Source organism: Myxocyprinus asiaticus, chromosome 25 (assembly GCF_019703515.2).
Source record: "Myxocyprinus asiaticus isolate MX2 ecotype Aquarium Trade chromosome 25, UBuf_Myxa_2, whole genome shotgun sequence".
In the NCBI taxonomy this organism is placed as follows: domain Eukaryota; kingdom Metazoa; phylum Chordata; class Actinopteri; order Cypriniformes; family Catostomidae; genus Myxocyprinus; species Myxocyprinus asiaticus.
In genome coordinates, this window is record NC_059368.1 from 9,455,485 (window position 1) to 9,476,858 (window position 21,374).

The 21,374-nt window shown below is 38.6% G+C and overlaps 1 protein-coding gene across 7 annotated transcripts in view; it reads right to left on the reverse strand.

Annotated features, from left to right (window-relative positions):
• Positions 1 to 11,715: 11,715 nt before the first annotated feature.
• Positions 11,716 to 21,374, reverse strand: part of LOC127416041 (probable serine/threonine-protein kinase kinX) — a 64,052-nt gene continuing 54,393 nt past the window's right edge. For 2 of the 7 annotated variants that reach the window (XM_051655137.1, XM_051655138.1), the window contains exons 12-17: positions 21,157 to 21,204; positions 20,873 to 20,908; positions 17,666 to 17,725; positions 17,529 to 17,558; positions 12,822 to 12,866; positions 11,716 to 12,442 (exon numbers count right to left, since the gene is read on the reverse strand). In XM_051655137.1, coding sequence (XP_051511097.1) covers positions 12,273 to 12,442; positions 12,822 to 12,866; positions 17,529 to 17,558; positions 17,666 to 17,725; positions 20,873 to 20,908; positions 21,157 to 21,204 — 389 coding nt within the window. In that variant the 3' untranslated portion in view covers positions 11,716 to 12,272. Of the gene's footprint in view, positions 12,443 to 12,821; positions 12,867 to 16,775; positions 17,041 to 17,528; positions 17,559 to 17,665; positions 17,726 to 17,816; positions 18,925 to 20,872; positions 20,909 to 21,156; positions 21,205 to 21,374 lie in introns of those variants that run through there. The other 5 variants (XM_051655141.1, XM_051655136.1, XM_051655140.1 and 2 more) reach the window with 4 other exon arrangements.

Sequence of the window (21,374 nt, forward strand, 5' to 3'; positions counted from 1 at the left end):
AACATTTTTAGTGAATTGTTGGCCTTCAGGAAAGTATGTTCATTTACTGTATATGTACTCAATACTTGGTAGAGGCTCCTTTTGCTTTAATTACTGCCTCAATTCGGCATGGCATGGAGGTGATCAGTTTGTGGCACTGCTGAGGTGGTATGGAAGCCCAGGTTTCTTTGACAGTGGCCTTCAGCTCATCTGCATTTTTTGGTCTCTTGTTTCTCATTTTCCTCTTGACAATACCCCATAGATTCTCTATGGGCTTCAGGTCTGGTGAGTTTGCTGGCCAGTCAAGCACACCAACACCATGGTCATTTAACCAACTTTTGGTGCTTTTGGCAGTGTGGGCAGGTGCCAAATCCTGCTGGAAAATGAAATCAGCATCTTTAAAAAGCTGGTCAGCAGAAGAGAAGCATGAAGTGCTCCAAAATTTCTTGGTAAATGGGTGCAGTGACTTTGGTTTTCAAAAAACACAATGGACCAACACCAGCAGATGACATTGCACCCCAAATCATCACAGACTGTGGAAACTTAACACTGGACTTCAAGCAACTTGGGCTATGAGCTTCTCCACCCTTCCTCCAGACTCTAGGACCTTGGTTTCCAAATGAAATACAAAACTTGCTCTCATCTGAAAAGAGGACTTTGGAACACTGGGCAACAGTCCAGTTCTTCTTCTCCTTAGCCCAGGTAAGACGCCTCTGACGTTGTCTGTGGTTCAGGAGTGGCTTAACAAGAGGAATATGACAACTGTAGCCAAATTCCTTGACATGTCTGTGTGTGGTGGCTCTTGATGCCTTGACCCCAGCCTCAGTCCATTCCTTGTGAAGTTCACCCAAATTCTTGAATCGATTTTGCTTGACAATCATAAGGCTGCAGTTCTCTCGGTTGGTTGTGCAACTTTTTCTTCCACACTTTTTCCTTCCACTCAACTTTCTGTTTACATGCTTGGATACAGCACTCTGTGAACAGCCAGCTTCTTTGGCAATGAATGTTTGTGGCTTACCCTCCTTGTGAAGGGTGTCAATGATTGTCTTCTGGACAACTGTCAGATCAGCAGTCTTCCCCATGATTGTGTAGCCTAGTGAACCAAACTGAGAGACCATTTTGAAGGCTCAGGAAACCTTTGCAGGTGTTTTGAGTTGATTAGCTGATTGGCATGTCACCATATTCTAATTTTTGAGATAGTGAATTGGTGGGTTTTTGTTAAATGTGAGCCAAAAGCATCACAATTAAAAGAACCAAAGACTTAAACTACTTCAGTCTGTGTGCATTGAATTTATTTAATACACGAGTTTCACAATTTGAGTTGAATTACTGAAATAAATGAACTTTTCCACAACATTCTAATTTATTGAGATGCACCTGTATATATATATATATATATATATATATATATATATATATATATATATATGTTTTGCACAGGAGTGTCGCATATTTTGGATGCCACACTCAAAAAATACTTACATTTTTAAGATTTACACATTTTAGTTTCATAACACATTTCCATCAAATTGACTCATGTAATCTTTAACAAAATTAAATTGATAAAACTGTATTAGTATAAAGGTATGTACGTTTTTTTATTTAATTTTTTTTTTATTAAAGTCTACTCATTTCAATTTGATGGAAATTTGTAATGAAATGCTTTAATCTTAAATATAAAAAAATGTAGTGCATGTTAAGTTAATGAAAACTTCAACTGTTAAAAATGCATCTTGAGACACCTACATTCACCTACATTAGCGCAAGGGTGCTTTCAGTGTGAACGGACCCTAACAGTGTACAGGTTTAGAATGACGTGAGGGGTGAGTAATTAATGACAATTTTCATTTTTGGAGAACTATTCCTTTGAAGAAAACTACATTGTCTGTTCAGGTTTTAGTGTTTCACAGCATATACCCCTTTACACCGTGGCAAAGAAAATTTTTCTATTGATCATTTGCTGTCATTATTTTACCACCACTTTAGCTGTGTTATTGGATTAGTATTCTAATATCCCAGAGGGTTCGATTCACATTTAGTACATTGTTCACTGAGGGTCGTGTTTACTCTTTGTTATAGAGGAATATTGCTTTATGGCTTAAACATCAACAGTAAACATTAAGTTTATTTCTAAGACATCTATTTATACTAAGGACCAGACCTCTAAGAGTTTTTTAGAGGTGACCACAAAGTAATGTATAATCCAATGGCCATGTAACTTTTCCAACTTAAATATTATTATTTTCAGGACCTATCTGAGGTTAAAGTATTAGTTTAAATTGTTATACAAAGTTATACTGTAAAACTAACACAGCTGTGTACACAGAGCCAAATGCAAACAAGGTGTTGTATAGAGACACATGCTAGTGCATGCTTCCACATAATTATCTTGGTCAGTTAATGGTTTAGATTGTGTAAAAATAGTTTACTGAGCAATCAAAATTGCTCTGTTTTATGGAATGCTGTTTTGTTATTAGTCTCTCTGCCAACTGGATTTTACAGTGGTTTAGTTTCAAGCCCAAATGAGTGAATTTAGAATATATATATAATTTTGCCATTTGATTTCAGAGATTTTTTTCCTTTTTTGGAAACAAGGGCAACAAGTAACAAGGGCAATGTACTGGATATTTTAACTCATCAGTTTGGTTATGTTGCATTGTTACTTAATGTTGCTCAATGTCAAGAGAATAAAATATGGAGATACATTTTCAATACAGATTCATATAGCCTACAAGGAGAGTAGAATCCGCATGGCTTCAGCTTTTTTGCTGAAATTGGCTGAGATTTTCCTCGATAAGCAAATAATTACATATCCTCTGTTATTTTGGGCAAATGAGACTTCTTGGAAAAGGATTGTGTGAACGATTTGTTTAAAGCCTCTTAACTACATCTGTTTTAGGCCAAACAATCATAGTTATGAATGGTTATGGTTATGTGTGTGGTTATGCCACTATTTTGTATTACACAAAAATGTTTGAATTCTATGGGCACAGCATCTATACAGTGGAACAGTTTAAATCCATATCTGATTTGATTTGATTTGATTTGATTTGATTTTACAACTTATCTCCAGAACAGATGGCTTCTCTTCAGAACAAGCAGGTTAACAGTCAATATTATAATTTTTTCACATTTTGTTGAACTTGTAACTTAAAAGTCAACTTTCCAGTTTTTTGTTAATGACTCCTCCCTTGTAAATGGCTATTTCGAATCTGAATGTATTCACCATCAAGTAATGTATTACTTTTTGGTTCAGAGAATGCCATTATGTAAAGCCATTATTACATTTGCAATGGTGATCAGATTTAGCAACCAGAAAGTATTGAAAATTGATTATCCTCAGATGATGGTGTAAATTAATCTGTTTCAGTATATATTTAGTAGAGCTGTGTTATTGCCATGATCAGTGTTTTAATACACATCTTATTTAAATGTCCTGCACATGTTTTTGATCATGCTGCATTATAAACAGCCTTTTTGTATTTTAAGCAATCGGAATGTTGATCAAATTGTCTAAATTTTTCTAGCCTTGCTTTCTATGGGTACATATTGCCATTACAACCAAAGCAACCCATAGTGTGAGGAAACCAAGAATTATCCCCTGCTTTTCTTAAGGAATATTTCAGTATGGTTCCATTGTAGTATTTCTTGAGCATTCAAAAGTGTTTTGATTGTTGGCTTAACTTTACCATATCAATTTGATTGTATAATAGGGTATTAGTGCTGAGAAACCCATGCAGTATAGAGGTATTATCATACAGAACACTACATGTGGTTTAAATGAACATGCTGAATGGAAGTAAATATGTGTATATGTCCTTTCAAAATGCTGAGATAAATTATGTAACTCAAACTAAACTGCGAAAGGAAAAATGCAGCCAATAAATATTGATATACATGAAACCTTATCTGTTTTTGTACATTTTTGAACTGAACTTTTAAATGTTTTAATCATATTTGTGTTTAAGGCTTAAACAGCTTTAAAACAGTCTGAACCCACTCTGAATCCTAGGAGACCGTTTGTTTGCTGAGCGTGCACAAAGCCAGTGCCAAAATCTTCCTCCTGTCCTGATCTAATTCTGTGCACACCCACTCAGACCGTCTGCTGAGGGTGTTCTGGACACGCCCAGAGCTCTTGTATACAAACGCAGCACTAAACCACAGGTCTCCTGCATTATTTAATGAGGTAGTCATCATAATGGCCCACGCCACCTTAAAGCATGCAATCAGGCTGCAGCTCTCTTATGGCCATACTTGTAAAATATACAACTGTGGTAGGGGGTCTAATTAAAAAGAATTTGTCATAGTTTAGACCCTGTCATTAGTCTGCAGACCATGAGTGTTCTTACTGTTGCTCTTTGCATGCATTGTCTCTTTCATTCAATACTGGTGTGGAGTCAACCTCCTTTCTTAGTGAGAATGTGCAGATTTATTTATCTCCAGGGCTTTTATTGTCTACAGAGACCCTGGGATGCCAGTGCTAATATGAGATTCACAATCACACTGTCTACTCGAGACAGCAGTTTCCTTATTGTCGAGTTTGCCCTGGTCTAAATGGAGTTATTTTAAATGGAGATGAAGCTCTGATGCTACCCTGAGGAATCTTATGCTGCTGTTGATAGTAAAAGACTGCTTGCACTTATTGAGCAGCAGGGGGTTTGTGGTTTAATGTTACACTAGCTAAATATGATATGTATGGAAGAATATGATATGGAAGCAGTGTTATACAAGCTACACTGAAAATGCAGTTTGTCAAGCTAGGCTACCCATAATTTTAAAAAGTTAAACTCTTTTGAAAAATTGTAGTGAAACAAAAAGCTGTGTTGTTGGAATAGTATTCTAATATCCCAGAGGGTTAGCTACCAACAACAAGAAGCTAACTTTTGAAGTTTAAAGGCCAGTTTATACTTCAGAATTGAACCTGCGCTGTATGATTAATTTGTGGATCAAAGTATGTGAACAGGTTGAGATTTACTGTAGGTATATTATTTAGGTATATTATTTATAAAACTTGTTGCTTACAATGCAGAGCAGGGGCATGGCCAGAAGGGTGACACGGGGTGGCAGATGCCACCCAAAAAATTAGCTTTGCCACCCCACTTGCCACTCCAACTTGGACCCAGCTCGCATAGTGGAGACGGTGCTTAACCCGTCCATGTTGCGCACGTTCTGCACTTTGACAACGTTACTCCTCATACACACATGTATATATATTTGGCCATTCTTTAAAAAAAAATCATACAATTAATTAACTACTTGCTTGCTCGCTTAGGATCTGGTCTTTATAATGCATGTAGGAAATATGACTAAGAGGTGTAGCGCAGCATAGCCTATGGTGTATAGGTTTGATGCAGAAGTATAAATCGCCCTTAAGAAGTCAATACCTGTTAGGGTTAACACCGCATGATATCATTTGTTTTCAAAATCAGTATTTATCTGGCACAGAATCAGGAGGAGGGTTAGGGCTGAGTTAGAGTAGGGTTAGAGGGTGAGGATCGGGGTGACTGGATTAAACTTGTACATTGTAATTAACACCAAACATAAACTAATAAAAAAAATAAAAAAATAAAAAAACATTCTAATTTCTATGATTGGGTCATCGTGGTTGGGTAATGATGAACAGCATAACTAGATATTTTGCTACAAAATACAAGGTGTTAAATAGCACGCAAGTCACAGGGACTTCTGAACAAGGCTTCAAATGAACTGGTCATTTAACTGGCTCTTTCGAACGAACCGATATACTAATTGAATCACTGAAAGAGAACATTAAGGAGAGAATGTTAATTGCCTCTGCTCATTCGGTTGTAACTGTGACAAAAAATAATGATGTATAGTGTTTTGTCACACTAAATCCATTGCTAGTCATTGAAAAACTAATTACTGGAAAACTAAACAGCTAATAACTGGAAAAGTTCAATGTTGCAATACTTTTGGATGGAAAGAGCAAAGAATTTACAGTAAGAAACGTATAAATTCAAATTACAAATTCCCAGATCTGAAAGGAGAACAAAACATTCACTTCAAATCTTCCTTCCCAATGTAAACCTTCTGAATAAGAAACAAGAACCAAAATCATTAATGTCTCAAATGAAAATTGTATGATTTAATGGGAAAAACCTTGGGAATTTCTGCATTTTCTGAGTGTGAATACCTCACCAGTCCCATCTCTTACTGTATTATTTATATACATTAGTGCTGTTCACAGGAGCACATTGCAGTAATGTAGTCCTCTGGCTGACCCAGATATCTTGTCTCACCAGCTGATGTGACCTGCTTGAGCTGCTCAGAACCACACTACTTTGCCAGACTGGGGACTAGAATCCAGAACCTTGGCTTAGATCCTGGTTTTTTTCTCTCTTTTTTACAGCTGGGAAACCATTGAGAATTTGGTTTAAAATAGTGGGCTCATTTTATGGTGATCTCGACAGATGTGGGTTTGAAGAGGGAACATTAGAGGGAATTACAGCGGCACAGTCTGTATTTATTCACTAGCTTCGATTTATGGCTTCTAAATGAGTAGATTAGATTAAATTATAAATATGAATGGCCCCATCAAGAGTGCAAAGACAAAAAACATGTAATCTCACAAGGAACTGGAGAATATGCACAACTGCAGGAAAGACAGAAGCGTTCCATTTTTTTCTTTTTTTTTTTTTTTTTTTTTTTTGCTTTAAGACTAGATAAACTTGATTTACAGTTATGTATGTGAAGTTGCACTTAAGATGTACAACGTATCCCTGCTGAAAAGCTCAGTCTGGTTTGCTGATTTTAGCTGGTCTCATAGCCTGGTCCAGCTGGTCTATTTGCTGATTTTAGGGTGCTTTTGGGCACTTGTCTGCTGGTCAGTTTGGGGGACTTGCTGTCTGACCAGCTAAATCAGCAGAACACCAGCTTGCACAGGCTAGGAGACAAGCTAGACCAATCAAAACCAGATAAGATCAGCTTAAGGTGGTTTAAGATGTTTTTATTAGCAGGGATGGTACTTTGCATTCAATTATTTAACATACTACCAGAAAAAGCACTATCATCTAACGATCTATCTATCTATCTATCTATCTATCTATCTATCTATCTATCTATCTATCTATCTCTCTGTCTGTCTGTCTGTCTGTCAGTCTGTCCATCCGTCCATCTGTCTGTCTACATTATATACTGAAAAAAGGAATTTTGTTTATGCCACACTTATTTCTCTTTTATTTATAATTGCTTTAGCACATTAGTCTTTTTGACACATTACTTTGTCTTCTGTCACAGAATATTTACATGAAAAACATATAAGTGAGAAACTTTTCATAAAGAGAAACTTTGCATAAAGCAATTAATTTATTACCAGAATTTTGCTCACTACAATCCAGCAAGATGTGACAGAAAAAAAAAAAGAAAAAAAAATCCAAAATGTGCATCACTTCGACTGATAAATCTTATTCAACATTCATTAGAACAGTTGACATAGCTGACAAGTTGGCAATTAAAACTATGAATCTGAAGTCTCTACAATGTGATTGCAAAATATGACTCAGTCTGATGTGCCGTTAAACTGTTGAATCAAAACACGAAAAGTGATAAATCCTTTTAAAGATCAGTTAGATGTACAGCATGCTTCGGCACAAGCACTAGGTCTCCAGTTGGTTTGTGTAATTTTTTATAAAATAATCAATTTACAGACTCAGTTGAAATTCAGGGCAACAAGCCAATTTAGCAAGTAAGAAACCAAGATGTCACATACAAACATACCAAGGGGGCATGCAAATAACAAACATACAAACATATTCAAAACTTGGTATTGTAAATCTAGTGTCTTTTAAGCATCATGAGAATCATCAATCTCTATCTTAACACTCAAACAAGCGCTTTAGCATTTTCATTCCACCTTGTAAACATTGTATTCTTACTGTACACTGTCTCTCGTTTATGGTAAGACATTACTTTTGTATAACATGAAGAACATGTTAGACAAAATGGCCTTTGTGCCATTTTATACATATATTTCAGACAGTGTCATCAATATTTGTGTCGTTCATTCATAAATATTAAAGTATGTGTTCCTGAATAAGAGTTTCTGGTTGAAATTGTCACAATCGAGATATTTGCACTGTACAGCTTAAAATGTTACAGGAAAAAGATGCTTCTAGGAGAATATGGGAAACTGTTGCAATGTTGTCAAATACAGCAAAGCAGTGGTTCTCAACTTGTGGCCTTGACCCAAATTGTGTTGTAGTTCTTTTTGGACAACAGGGGGGGAGAAAACAATACTAAATGCAAATAAGAAAATCCAACTGACCACATAATTGTGCATAGTTAGGGTAGTGAAATAAACAGGCTTAACAACTTTTAAAAGGGAGGAAAACAATTCCTGCAAGCCATGTGTCCAATTAAACTCTGCTATAATTTGGCTCTAATTCATCTGCCACTCGATAGAGCAAAATTAGCAGCTTGATTTCATAAAAATTATGTGACGGTGGCAAATGTTTTTTGTAAAATGATATTCCATGGTATCTATTATGTTGTACTCACAGCAGGTCCGAGGTGAAATGTCTACCGGATGGCGCTAAAAGCAGGTTAAATGTTATCCCAAAAGTATGAGGTTTTAAAGGTTAATGCTCTATCAAGTACATCAACAAAGCCTACCTCCCTACCCTAAACCTTAAACCTAACTAATAGTGTCATATAAGCAAATGTGAGATGAAAAACAGAACTGCTGAAGTAACCACATCATTTTGTGGTGCTTCTATCACCCTTTCGGCTCAAACGTCAAGTCACGAGCTCTATCAGCTGAGCTATGCACCATCTGATTACGCTCAAACAAGCTTGTAAATGTTGTTGGTCATGTAATAAAACTATGGCAAAAGTGTTTAGATGTCATAACATAGAATTGTGTATGGAACAGGGCAAAAAATATTTATGAACTGGTAATCTGCCGTTTTACACGTGATTTGTGTGAAAGTGAATAAATGTCATTGTTGTTTTAGCGCCTCTAATGTTTATTTCTCCTAGAGACTGCTGCAATACGTACAACGAGTCCAGCCTGGTCTAATGAACATTACGTGAACGTGGCAACATTTTTGCAAAACGAAATTACGGTCCTCATGAAACGTTTCACTGCAGTTTCCCAGTGAGTTGCCCAGCGGGAGGCACCAGAAGCGAGAGAAATGGTGTCATAATCAGATGAGGTTTTCAAGCTGAATATTAGATGGAGGTTTAAATGAATAAAACATACCTCCCTAACCTAAAACTTGAACCTAAACCTAACTAACAGTGATATAAAATCAAATGAGGTGGACACAAAACAGACATTCTTACCCTTAGCCAACAACTAAACCTAACCGATAGTGTCCAAAAACAAAATGCTACATCAAAAGAAAATTTTCTGAAGCAACCATGTCATGTCATGTCACATCTATGACACTTTCATTAACATGCCATCTTGCATTGTTTCTCAAATGATACGTTACAGTAAAAGTGTTTTGATATCATAACATAGCAGTGTATGAGTAGTAGTGTGAAAAATAAATGTTTATAAAGTCATTATCAGCCATTGTAGTCTTCATTTGCGTGAATGTGAATAAAACGCACAGTTGTTGTATAGCGCCTCTAGTGTTAATTTCACCAGAAAACTGAGATGAAGCATAGAATTAGTACTATAAATGTAGCTATAGTAACGTTCATTCTATGAGACTAGGCTGAAAATTAGGTAGAAGCCAGTTGGGACAGTTGCATGTTTTCATCCTCAAAAATAATGGAGAAAAAACATATAAAAAACATTTAAAAATGCGACTTGACAACGTTAAATATAGGTTCACTTGCAATGAGGATAAACATGATTTGTACCGATCATAATGTGATTTGTGCAATGAATTATTGGCTGCCAAGAGCATAAAACCATACAAATTTAAGAGACATTCAAAAAACTAAATTTAGTCAATTCTCCAATGGAGTCTTAATCATTTTGCATATTGTTGGACCTATGTAGATCATGCTAATGATCCATTTTGTTTACTTTAGTACAGTGAACAATTTTGGTACTTTGTCCAATTTAAAATCTGGACCCTGAAACAAAACAAAACCTGTTGAGAACAACTGCTGTAAAATACTGTTTCTTTTAGTATCTTTTGTTTTGGTTTTACATGTACAAGCAACACTCTCAATTTTACAAAAATAAAAAAGCTTAAATACAGAAACCATCCCATATTATAACCCTCATAACAGTATTTTGCATGAAAAAATGTTTTCTATTAACTAGAGATATTCAAGTGTACAGAATTCCCAGTCAAGTAAAATTAAAGATATTCATTATACAGAGGCTGGAGACATTAAATGCCTCTTAATCTCATAATGTGTCTGTATTCAATAAGAATGTAAGCTTCCACTGTTTAAGGTAGAAATCAGATTCGGTCCAAATGTCATCCTCCTGCCTTCCATGGCCATGCATACAAATGCAGAGATCCCAGACCCAGATATAACCCAGACACACTAAATATAATCTTATTACCAATGAATCAAAGGATATGGCCTGTGTCAAGAGATAAGGCCCTTCGTGAATGCATGTTGCCAGATTTCTATTAATGAGACTGTATACTTTGACATAGAAAAATAAATATCTGAATATTTAGAGCAATACGTTAATTATTTAACACGTTTAAAAACTTGTTTCAAGGCTGAGTAGTCTTATGTACAATAATAAAAAAATAAAAATAAAATAAACAGCAGCATCTACCTTGAAACAAATGTAAACAGATGATTTAAGATCTGAAATAAATAGAAAAAACAAATGTAACACTTTTTGGCAGGTGTTACACATTAAATATATTTCAAAATTTACATTATAATGTGCAATTCCAGAAGGAAATACCAGTGCTTGCAAGAGTAATAGTATTTAAAAAATAAAACTAAAATTTTAGGTAAACTCAGGTTTCAGTTTTTTTGTAAATTCGGTGCTGCATTAGAACACCATCGCTGTTATCATAACACTCAGCATGCACCTTGTTTTCTGTCGGCTGAGCAGGAAATCAACAGAACGCTACACTGTCTTTGCAGTGTATAAATGCAGTCTTAAAATTTTAAATGGATGCAAGAAAGGAAGACCAATCACAATATTCAAATTGACATAAGAAAGAGGACCAATTGCAATTTATATGCACATATTGCAATGACATCATTGCTGTCAGTTATCAAGAAGTGAAAGAGAGTTTTTATAACTTCAATCTTAGAATTCTTGAAAGTATAAATTTTACAAAAACAAAAGAAGATAGCTTACCTAGACTGAAATTATCTACAAAACAAAGTTTGAATGGAGTATGTTAAGTGGTTCAGGTGGAATTAATTGCAGATGCTTAAATAATGGGTTAAATACAAGTTAGCAGCATTTGTGGCATAGTGTTGATTACCGCAAAAAAATTATTTTGACAAAAAGCAAAAATCTTTTAAGGCTTTTACAATAGAAGTGAGTGGGGCAAATCCATAAACATTAAAATACACACGGTCTCAAAAGTGTAGCCACAAGGCGTAAACATTATACAAGTTAACATGATTTTAGTCTGATGAAATCGCTTACTAACTTTTTCTGAGTAAAGTTATATCCAATATTACAACTTTATTGACATGGCAACGTAACAGCGGTAAGCCCTGTACGCAATTTTATTCCACTAAAATAGTGTAGAACAGATATTTTATCACACTAAAATCATGTTAGCACATATAATGTTTACATCTTGTGGCTATACTTTTGAAACAGTATGTATTTTAGTGTTTATAGATTGGCCTCATATGCTTCCATTATAATTGGCTTACTGTAACCATGATATTTGCTTCTTCTTTTTTTTTAAATAAAAGAGGGATGAGTAAAACAATTTCTATGATAATCAAAATTATGCAACAAATGCTGTTGACTAAGCAAAACTTGTATTAAACTTAGAACATTCCTTTAATAATTAGGTCTAGCGGTTTAGAAGAAACCTAAACCAGAATGGTTGAGCAGTTTTAATACAGTGCTGCCTTACAAGCACTGTAATATACGTTTTATGTAATTGTATATCACTTAACACACTTTTGCAAAAAAGTGTGATCATATTCAAAAGCCATTGATGAAGGCATAAAACATCTCTGTTAAAAGATCAGACACCTCCATTCATTGAAAGTAAAAGGACTTGATGGCCCTCTTTGTTTCAGTATTTTCATTAGTCTAAAAGTAGTTATTATTTAGGAGAATAGCTCTTGAGAGCCCAGCAGCATTGTTTTACAGCAGTTCTTTAGTAGTTTGCGCATGGCCAGGCTGAATGGGCTGTGTCGCCCTGTTACTGGCCTGCTGCGTGGGCTTTCTGCTGAAGTAAAGCGGCCCTCTGCTCCATCATGGCTCTCATTAGAGTGGGGTTAATGGCAGGACTCATAACAGGAGACATGGGCCGCAGTGGATACTGGCTGGATTTTGAACTCATTAAAACACATTGGAAGTACGGTGTCTTGCCTGTAAAACAAAGTGCGATTTTCAGATCTAAACATCATAGAATTATGCAAACAGTTCTGACTGAAAGAAAAAAATTAAGGTATTGTCTGATTACCATACACACAGGCCTATGTGGTTTAAGATGGCATTTACATATAGACATAAGCAATATCCCTGAACATAAATGGAGTTCTAAACAAAAATTTGGAAAGAGCAATTTCGCCTAATCCTGTCAATCACAGTGCAAGTGTACAGTATTAAACAGTACTGTAAGTTCATAAAATTGTGAACCCATTAATAAAAAAGTATCAAAGTATGTCTCCTTTTACAGTAGCTGTGGAGGTAAAATTACTGTAATGTAATTTAGGGTATTAATAAGGTGAGGCTTTGGTTTACTTACCTGCTTTTTTGCCCTCTGTGACATTTTCCTCAGCTTTCAGTTCTTCTAAAGAAGTTTGTCAATGAGAGATACATTGAAGTAATATTTACCCACTTCAATATGTGATTGTATGCAGTGCTACAGTCACACATTTGAAAGTTTCAAGGGTCTTTCAGTTAATTATAGAGTATCGGTTAACATTTATACCCAGGGAGGGAGGGAGATGACTTGCATTTTAAAGTAATGGTGACCTCAAGAAGGTACTCTAATAGATGAAAATAAGACTTAATATTAACATAAAATAGTATATAAAATAAAGAACAAAATAAAATAAACTCACTTTCAACAGGTATTACATATACTTAAAGTTACTTAGCTTTCCCAAAGAAAAACACCTTTTTATGTTCAACACAATCACTTGAACTATAGTTCATTGATAGTATTGAAATAACACATAGAAACACACACTCACAGACCATCAGAGAAAGCTGTGAATTGTGATAACAAACCAAAGTTTGTGAGTTATTGTAATTGCACAGAGGATGTTCACAGGCAGTCGGAGTGCAATGACACAGTGAAACTGAAGGGAACTGCTCTCATCAGAGCAGTTTGTAAATTCATGTTGTAATACATACCGAAGGGAGCAGTGAATAGACATAACAATTTAGTCACTAACAAGTAAGACAAGCAAGCAGGAGTTATAGTGGGAGAGTTAGGTTTTTTAGATTAGGAGTTCACACAGAGTTCACACAGGGCCAACCATACAGCCGCATTAGTGTATTAATTTCAGAATTTTATTTGCAATCTTACTAAAGATGTGCAAAAATAGTTTAATCTCTGTGGAAAAAATAACTTAACATATAGTAACAAGAAATAGTAACAAGGGTTGTGCGCCAGGATTGTTTAAATTCAAAATTGATGTGGCAAACAAAATCCTGCATAGTAATTTGAATTTAAGGAAGCAGAATTAAAATGGAATGAAATTCAAAGAAATAAATGTAACTGCTGCAAGTGTACTTAATAAAAATAGGCCTACAACTTTTTACCCATAAACATCTTATCTTATATACTGCATATTGGGTATTTACAGAATTTTATTTATAAGTAAATACACCACCTTTTGTATGTAATTTATAGATATTTCATTGTTTAATAAATTAACCATTCCATTTTATGGACAATGGTGGAAGAACACTTCATACCCCTGAATGCTCTAAATGACCCCAAATTTTGTAGTCACTTATTATTATTATTTTATAAACAATGAAGTGGACATTTTGTGATGCTGTATGGCAAAATTAAAATCTGTTTGATGGGAGGGTATTTGAGCTCGGGTCAAGTCTCGAGCCTCGAGCCCTCCTCCAGGGACAGCGAGCCAAACACGTTTACACTATCCGAGACACAGCCACGGCCTTTTCTCTTTTTTTTACTCCCCAAAAGGAACGAAATTGTTCAGCTGGGGGCCATATAAGGTCCATGTCGGGGGGTGTCCCTCCAAAGAGGAGGACACTGCGGAGACCACACCCCACCCAGAGAGAGGGGGGCTTTCAAGTGGAAAAGTGTCACATGGTCTTGTCCGTCCGGACCAACACGTGCTTGCCCCGGATCAACGGCAAAAGCCTCCGCAGGGCGAGCAATACTGCCAGCAACTCGAGGCAGTTGATATGCCAACACAGTCGCGGACCGGTCCAAGGGCTGGCGGCTGCATGCCCGTTGCACACGGTGCCCCAGCCACGCTTGGAGGCATCCGTTGTAACCACGACGTGCCTGGAGACCTGCCATAGGGAACTCCTGCCCGTAGGAATGCTAGGTTGGACCAAGTGCTGAACAGACGGTGACAGACCTGCGTGATGAGCATGCGGTGTGCACCGTGGCGCCATGCCCATCTCACGACTCAAGTCTGGAGCCAGTGCTGAAGCGGTCTCATATGCATCAACTCGAGATTTCAGTGGGATCGAAGTCTTCTGTCTGAACGTACTCAGTCAGTTTAGCACCGACTGCACGCGCTTGTTTGTGAGGTGCGCCGTCATTGAGACCGAGTCTAACTCCATACCGAGAAAAGAGATTCTCTGAACCGGGGAGAGCTTGCTGAGTCAGACAGTCCTGATCAGCCAACGTGACGTGTTGGGGAGCGTGAGCCACGCCCTTGTGGCTATGCCGAGTCTAAGGACATCAAAGCACTTACCTGGCTCCTTGTGACTACCCCCGGAACGGCCTGGGACGGGGGAGGAAGAAGTGCGAGACCGTGACCCGTGGAGACCATCACATTGGGAGCAGACTTGTGCCACAGCTGGGCGCGCGGGGGCGGATGTCCCGCCTCCGGGGCGCTGAACCTTCCAGAGAGAAATGGTGTCTGGCGGTCGTGATAATGACGCCGGTGAACACCGACTGTGAGGCCCAGGAAGTGAGGGAACTGCTCTTTTCTTAACAAAGTGGGTCCCGAAGCCTGATGGGAGTGCGGCGAAATCAAAAGAAAAGGAAAATAAGGATTCTCCACCCGACCCTCCGTCGGGGGAAGGAGTGGTCTCTTTACCAGCTCCTGAAGGGTGAGTTCCAGACTTCCTGGACTGCCCGTCTCAGGGGCACTTCAAAGCCTTCCTTGGGTTCTTGGCAGCTGGCCGTGAGACGGGTGGCGTCTGTTTCCTGCGGGTGGCTCCACGCTGGGACCGACCCACTGGGGCAGGCTGCGGTTGAGCCGGTGTTACCTCCGCAGGGGGACGCCCTTGGCGACGAGCAGACAGGGTGCGGGGCCTCGAGCTGCGCCGGGGCAGGACATGTTGTATGGCCTCCGTCTGCTTCCTACCTTCGAAAACTGCCGGGAAAAGTCTCCGACGGTGTCACAGAATAGGCCAGCCTGGGAGATGGGGGTGTCAAGGAATCGAACCTTGTCAGCCTCTCTCGACTTGACCAGGTTGAGCCAAAGGTGGCGTTCCTGGACCACCAAGGTGGACATCGCCTGCCCGAGAGACCGCGCCATGACAGCTTCTGCATTAATCCCAGGTCAGAACTACCCTCGTGCAGCTCTTTAAGTGCCTTGGCTTGGTGCACCTGCAGGAGAGCCATGGCATGCAGGGTGGAGGCGGCACGTCCAGCAGCGCCGTAGGCTTTAGCCGTCAGTGACGACGTGAGCCTACAGGCCCTGGACGGGAGCCTTGGACGACTCCACCAGGTGGCGGCGTTCTGTGGGCACAAGTGCACCGAGTACCCCCTCGCCGCCCCACCGTTGAGGGTAGTGAGAGCGGAGGAGTTCTCAAATCGGGTGCGGGCAGTAAAAGGTGCCTGCCACAACCGTGTAAGCTCCTCATGCACTTCCGGGAAGAAAGGAACAGGGGGCGGAGCGTGGCCGTGAGCGGCGCTCCGGCCCAAGGAACCAATCGTCGGGCCGCGAGGGTTCGGGGGAGAGCGGAGGGTTCCACTCCAGCCCGACACTCTCGGCTGCCCGGGCAAGCATGGCCGCCAGCTCCGCATCCGCCTGCGACTGGACCACCGCACCCGAGGGTGGGAGTCCAGCCGAGTCTTCCGCGTCAGACACGGTGAGCCCCCTCTCCGATGCTGCAATGATATCTCATCCTCTTCGCGAGTTCCGAACGAGGCCGCGAACCCACCCTGAGACAGGCTCGCGGTCTCATCCCAGAACCCGGCCAGGGCATACGAGCGTGCAGGGGAATGGGAGGTCTGTGGGGGGTTACCTGGCGGAGAAGCTCCCATTGAAGTCCCCAAATCGCCCCCAGTGCTAACCGACTCAGCCTCATAGCCATAGGTAGAAGGACCGAGATGGGGAGCCGCTGGGGTGGCTTTCTTTCAGATGAAAATATTAAATAAAATATTCTCTTTTAGATAGAAAATATACTCTTTTTTTTTTCTCGCTGTTGAAGCGCCCAGGGATGTACTCTGCACAACGCTGGTGCAAGAGGGGGAGAACCGCTGTAACGCGCCGTAAGACCAACAGCTCGTGAGAGCAAGAGAGATGAATGGACCGGTAGTAGTTCAGCTTGAATGAACACAACCACTCGGCTCCGAAGAAGAAATCTGAATGAGTGGTTGCATTCCTGCTCCTTTTATACCTGTATGTCCAGGGGAGTGGCATGCAAATTCCACTCGCCAATTCTCATTGATCAGAGATGTCTGGGGCTCCCAGTAGCGACCCCTAGTGTCACTTCATCGACACAACGTCGAGTGAATGACAGAAGGGGAACTTGGGTTTCTTCAGCTGTATTCTCCTCAACTGGAACAGGTGTTTCTGAAGTTAAAGGAAAATAGTGCCTGTCACATCTACTGTATGCTCTTTCCAATCTCCCATGCGTTCACATTTACAGAGTCGGACACCTCTATAATTGCACCTCAGCTGTGCAAGCAAAGTCCTTTAATCAAGTTCTCTTTATGTTAGGAATACATGCTTTGTTATGTATTTGCAAAGTTATGGAGCAGTGCATGAAAGATACACTCCTGTCAAAACAGATCAATGTTATCATGAAAATACAGCCGCTCTTTTGTGACTTCATCTAAAGTGATTTTATCTGACAGATCCGATTTTCTTGTGCCAACTGGAGTCTAGCAAGATTTGAGTGCACCTTATAGTTGTCTGTGGAGTAAACGCTCTCTGCACAGGTGTTCACAACACAGAGCATCCATGGGGACATTAATATTCAAACAGTACTTCAATATTTTGTCATGCATGACTATCAAAAATATGACTTCATGCCGAGAACTGTCCAAACAATAACTTACCTTTATCAGATTCGGTTTTAGTCTTGATAGCTGTAGAAATCACATACAGTTTGTGGGATGGCTTTCTTTTTGTTCTGTTTTGTTTCTCTTTGAAGCATTTTTTGTAATGTAATGTTAAAACAGTCATTAAAACCTACCCGCAACTTGTGCTTTAATGGTTTGTTTGTTTTCTGGTGTTGATGCTGCCTTCTTCTTGACTAATCATCAAACATAATTAAATATATTACATTATTGAAGCTACCCAGTATACAACACAAAGCAATTTTACAGTCAGCACTTTATCACCATTTGATCTTTTCTTTTAATTATGCTTGTTGATTACAGTATACAGAATGGCATGCCCCTGCAGTATTTGACATGTTGGCCCTTACAGGATTCAATGAACTAAAGAAGTTAAAAGCACATAAATATTGTATACTGATTTCCTGTCAGCAACTCGAGAGGCTTTGCACTCAATAATTCCATATAGTACATTAGGAATTTAAAATGTAGTGACTTATCGTTCATGATGGACCAAGATCATTCATTAAACTGAGATGTTTGCATGATGATTATTGACTGAAATCTCTTCCCTCCTGTTCTGAGGATGCAATTCCCCTCTAGAACATTTAGTCTTCAACACATTTATGGCAAGACCCCCAGAATTATTTTATAGATAAGGTATATTCACTGAAATTTACTGTATATATGAAAACGATATATTTTTTTATCAAAAATATATCACAACAAAATTTTGAACAAAATTTGTTCAAATCCCTAATCTTAAGTAAGAGGAATATGTATGCTTGTCTTAGCAAGCACCATCTACTGTATTGTTCAGTGCTTTTTGAAATAACCTACCTTCTGCAATGGGCTTCATTTCCTTTAAAACTTTCTCCTCTTTACACGTATTTTTCGTGTCATAAAATAATCATATGAATAACAGGTACTTTATTCTTTTCCATCTTAAAATTCAATTCAACAGCAGGAACTTCAAAGGCAGCAGTGCACTGGCACAAAACTTCTTCAGTTCTCTTTGTTGTTACTGGTATGTTACATAAAAAATACAAACGCTTTCCTCATGCAATCACCCATATCCATACTTTACATCTTAATACGATGACAGACACAATGTTTCATGAGACTGACTTTCATGTAAAGTTTAGATGCATCACTGCAGGCATTTTGTAGCATCAGATAAAATAAATAATGTCAAGTGGTGAGTCATTAAAAACAACATGTAATTTTCAATGATCTCTGAATCTACATATGTTTCAGAAGCATTTGTGAGCAATTGATAACCAAAAGCAGAGGGTGATGCAGAGTTCAACCAAGGGTTAAACTAAGTGTACAGATCATTACATTTACTCCCAGGAAACAACCTGAGATGTTGGCTTTATGCACAATAATCCATGTCCTGAAAAAAAAAAAAATATATAAAGATATAGATATATATATATATATATATATATATATATATATATATATATATACAGTGCATCCGGAAAGTATTCACAGCGCTTCACTTTTTCCACATTTTGTTATGTTACAGCCTTATTCCAAAATGGATTAAATTCATTATTTTCCTCAAAATTATACAAACAATACCCTATAATGACAACGAGAAAAGTTTGTTTGAAATCTTTGCAAATTTATTAAAAAGAAAAAAAAGAAAAAAAAATCACATGTACATAAGTATTCACAGCCTTTGCCATGACACTCAAAATTGAGCTCAGGTGCATCCTGTTTCCACTGATCATCCTTGAGATGTTTCTACAACTTGATTGGAGTCCACCTGTGGTAAATTCAGTTGATTGGACATGATTTGAAAAGGTACACACCTGTCTATATAGGGTCTCACAGTTAACAGTGCATGTCAGAGCACAAACCAAGCCATGAAGTCCAAGGAACTGTCTGTAGTCCTCCGAGACAGGATTGTAGCGAGGCACAGATCTGGGGAAGGTTACAGAAAAATTTCTGCAGCATTGAAGGTCCCAATGAGCACAGTGGCCTCCATCATCTGTAAATGGAAGAAGTTTGGAACCACCAGGTCTCTTCCTAGAGCTGGCCGCCCGGCCAAACTGAGCGATCGGGGGAGAAGGGCCTTAGTCAGGGAGGTGACCAAGAACCCGATGGTCACTCTGACAGAGCTCCAGCGTTTCTCTGTGGAGAGAGGAGAACCTTCCAGAAGAACAACCATCTCTGTAGCATTCCACCAATCTGTCCACATGACAGCCCGCCTGGAGTTTGCCAAAAGGCACCTGAAGGACTCTCAGACCATGAGAAACAAAATTCTCTGGTCTGATGAGACAAAGATTGAACTCTTTGGCCTGAATGGCAAGCGTCATGTCTGGAGGAAACCAGGCACCGCTCATCACCTGGCCAATACCATCCCTACAGTGAAGCATGGTGGTGGCAGCATCATGCTGTGGGGATGTTTTTCAGCGGCAGGAACTGGGAGACTAGTCAGGATCGAGGGAAAGATGAATGCAGCAATGTACAGAGACATCCTTGATGAAAACCTGCTCCAGAGCGCTCAGGACCTCAGACTGGGGCGAAGGTTCATCTTCCAACAGGACAACGACCCTAAGCACACAGCCAAGATAACAAAGGAGTGGCTACGGGACAACTCTGTGAATGTCCTTGAGTGACCCAGCCAGAGCCCAGACTTGAACCCGATTGAACATCTCTGGAGAGATCTGAAAATGGCTGTGCACTGATGCTCCCCATCCAACCTGATGGAGCTTGAGAGGTCCTGCAAAGAAGAATGGGAGAAACTGCCCAAAAATAGGTGTGCCAAGCTTGTAGCATCATACTCAAAAAGACTTGAGGCTGTAATTGGTGCCAAAGGTGCTGCAACAAAGTATTGCGCAAAGGTTGTGAATACTTGTGAACGTGATTTTTTTTTTTTTAAATTTGTTTTTATTTTTAATACATTTGCAAAGATTTCAAACAAACTTCTTTCACGTTGTCATTATGGGGTATTGTTTGTAGAATTTTGAGGAAAATAATGAATTTAATCCATTTTGGAATAAGGCTGTATCATAACAAAATGTGGAAAAAGTGAAGCGCTGTGAATACTTTCCGGATGCACTGTATATGTATATATATATATATATATATATATATGAAGGGGGAAACAGGATAGATAATAATTATTTAATAATTATGATTCCTCATTGCCACACAACCAGATTGGTGGTAATTGGTTCAGGGCTTCAGAATAAAAGGAATGAAAAAAATAAGCATTGCACCAGTTGCCGTTGAAAACTCTATTTATTCTCTATTTATTTTAAAAAGCTTCAGCATCACTTCACTGGTAACACAACTGAGTCTCAGTGAAATTATTTCTGCTGGTAACTTACCTTTCTTTGCAGTTGCTGACTTGGTTTCTCTGGTTACTGTTGTTTTCCAAAAAACAAAACAATTACAACACATATTTTTTGAAATATAAATCTGATTTTTATATATCATCATTATGATTTTTAAACTGACAAATAATCATGATTATGAAGATTTTGACAATTAAATATATTTAATATAAAACATATATACAATACATAAATATACAGTATGTACTTATATTTGATAATACAACATTCTAATTAGTTATACTGTATGTTGTAATATACGCAATAATATAATGTACCTTTCTTAGCAGAGGTAGGTTTTGCCTTCTCTTTAGTGATCACTGGCTCTGTAAAAGATGAAATTATATAGCTCATTAATATAAAACTACAGCTAAGTCATTTCCTGACCCATAATTACATGTCCTTTCGGAATTCTCTTTTACAGCCATTGGCTCTTAGTCATAAAAATGACTTATTTGGTATGAAAATAGATCTTAAATTGCCATTTTTCTATTGT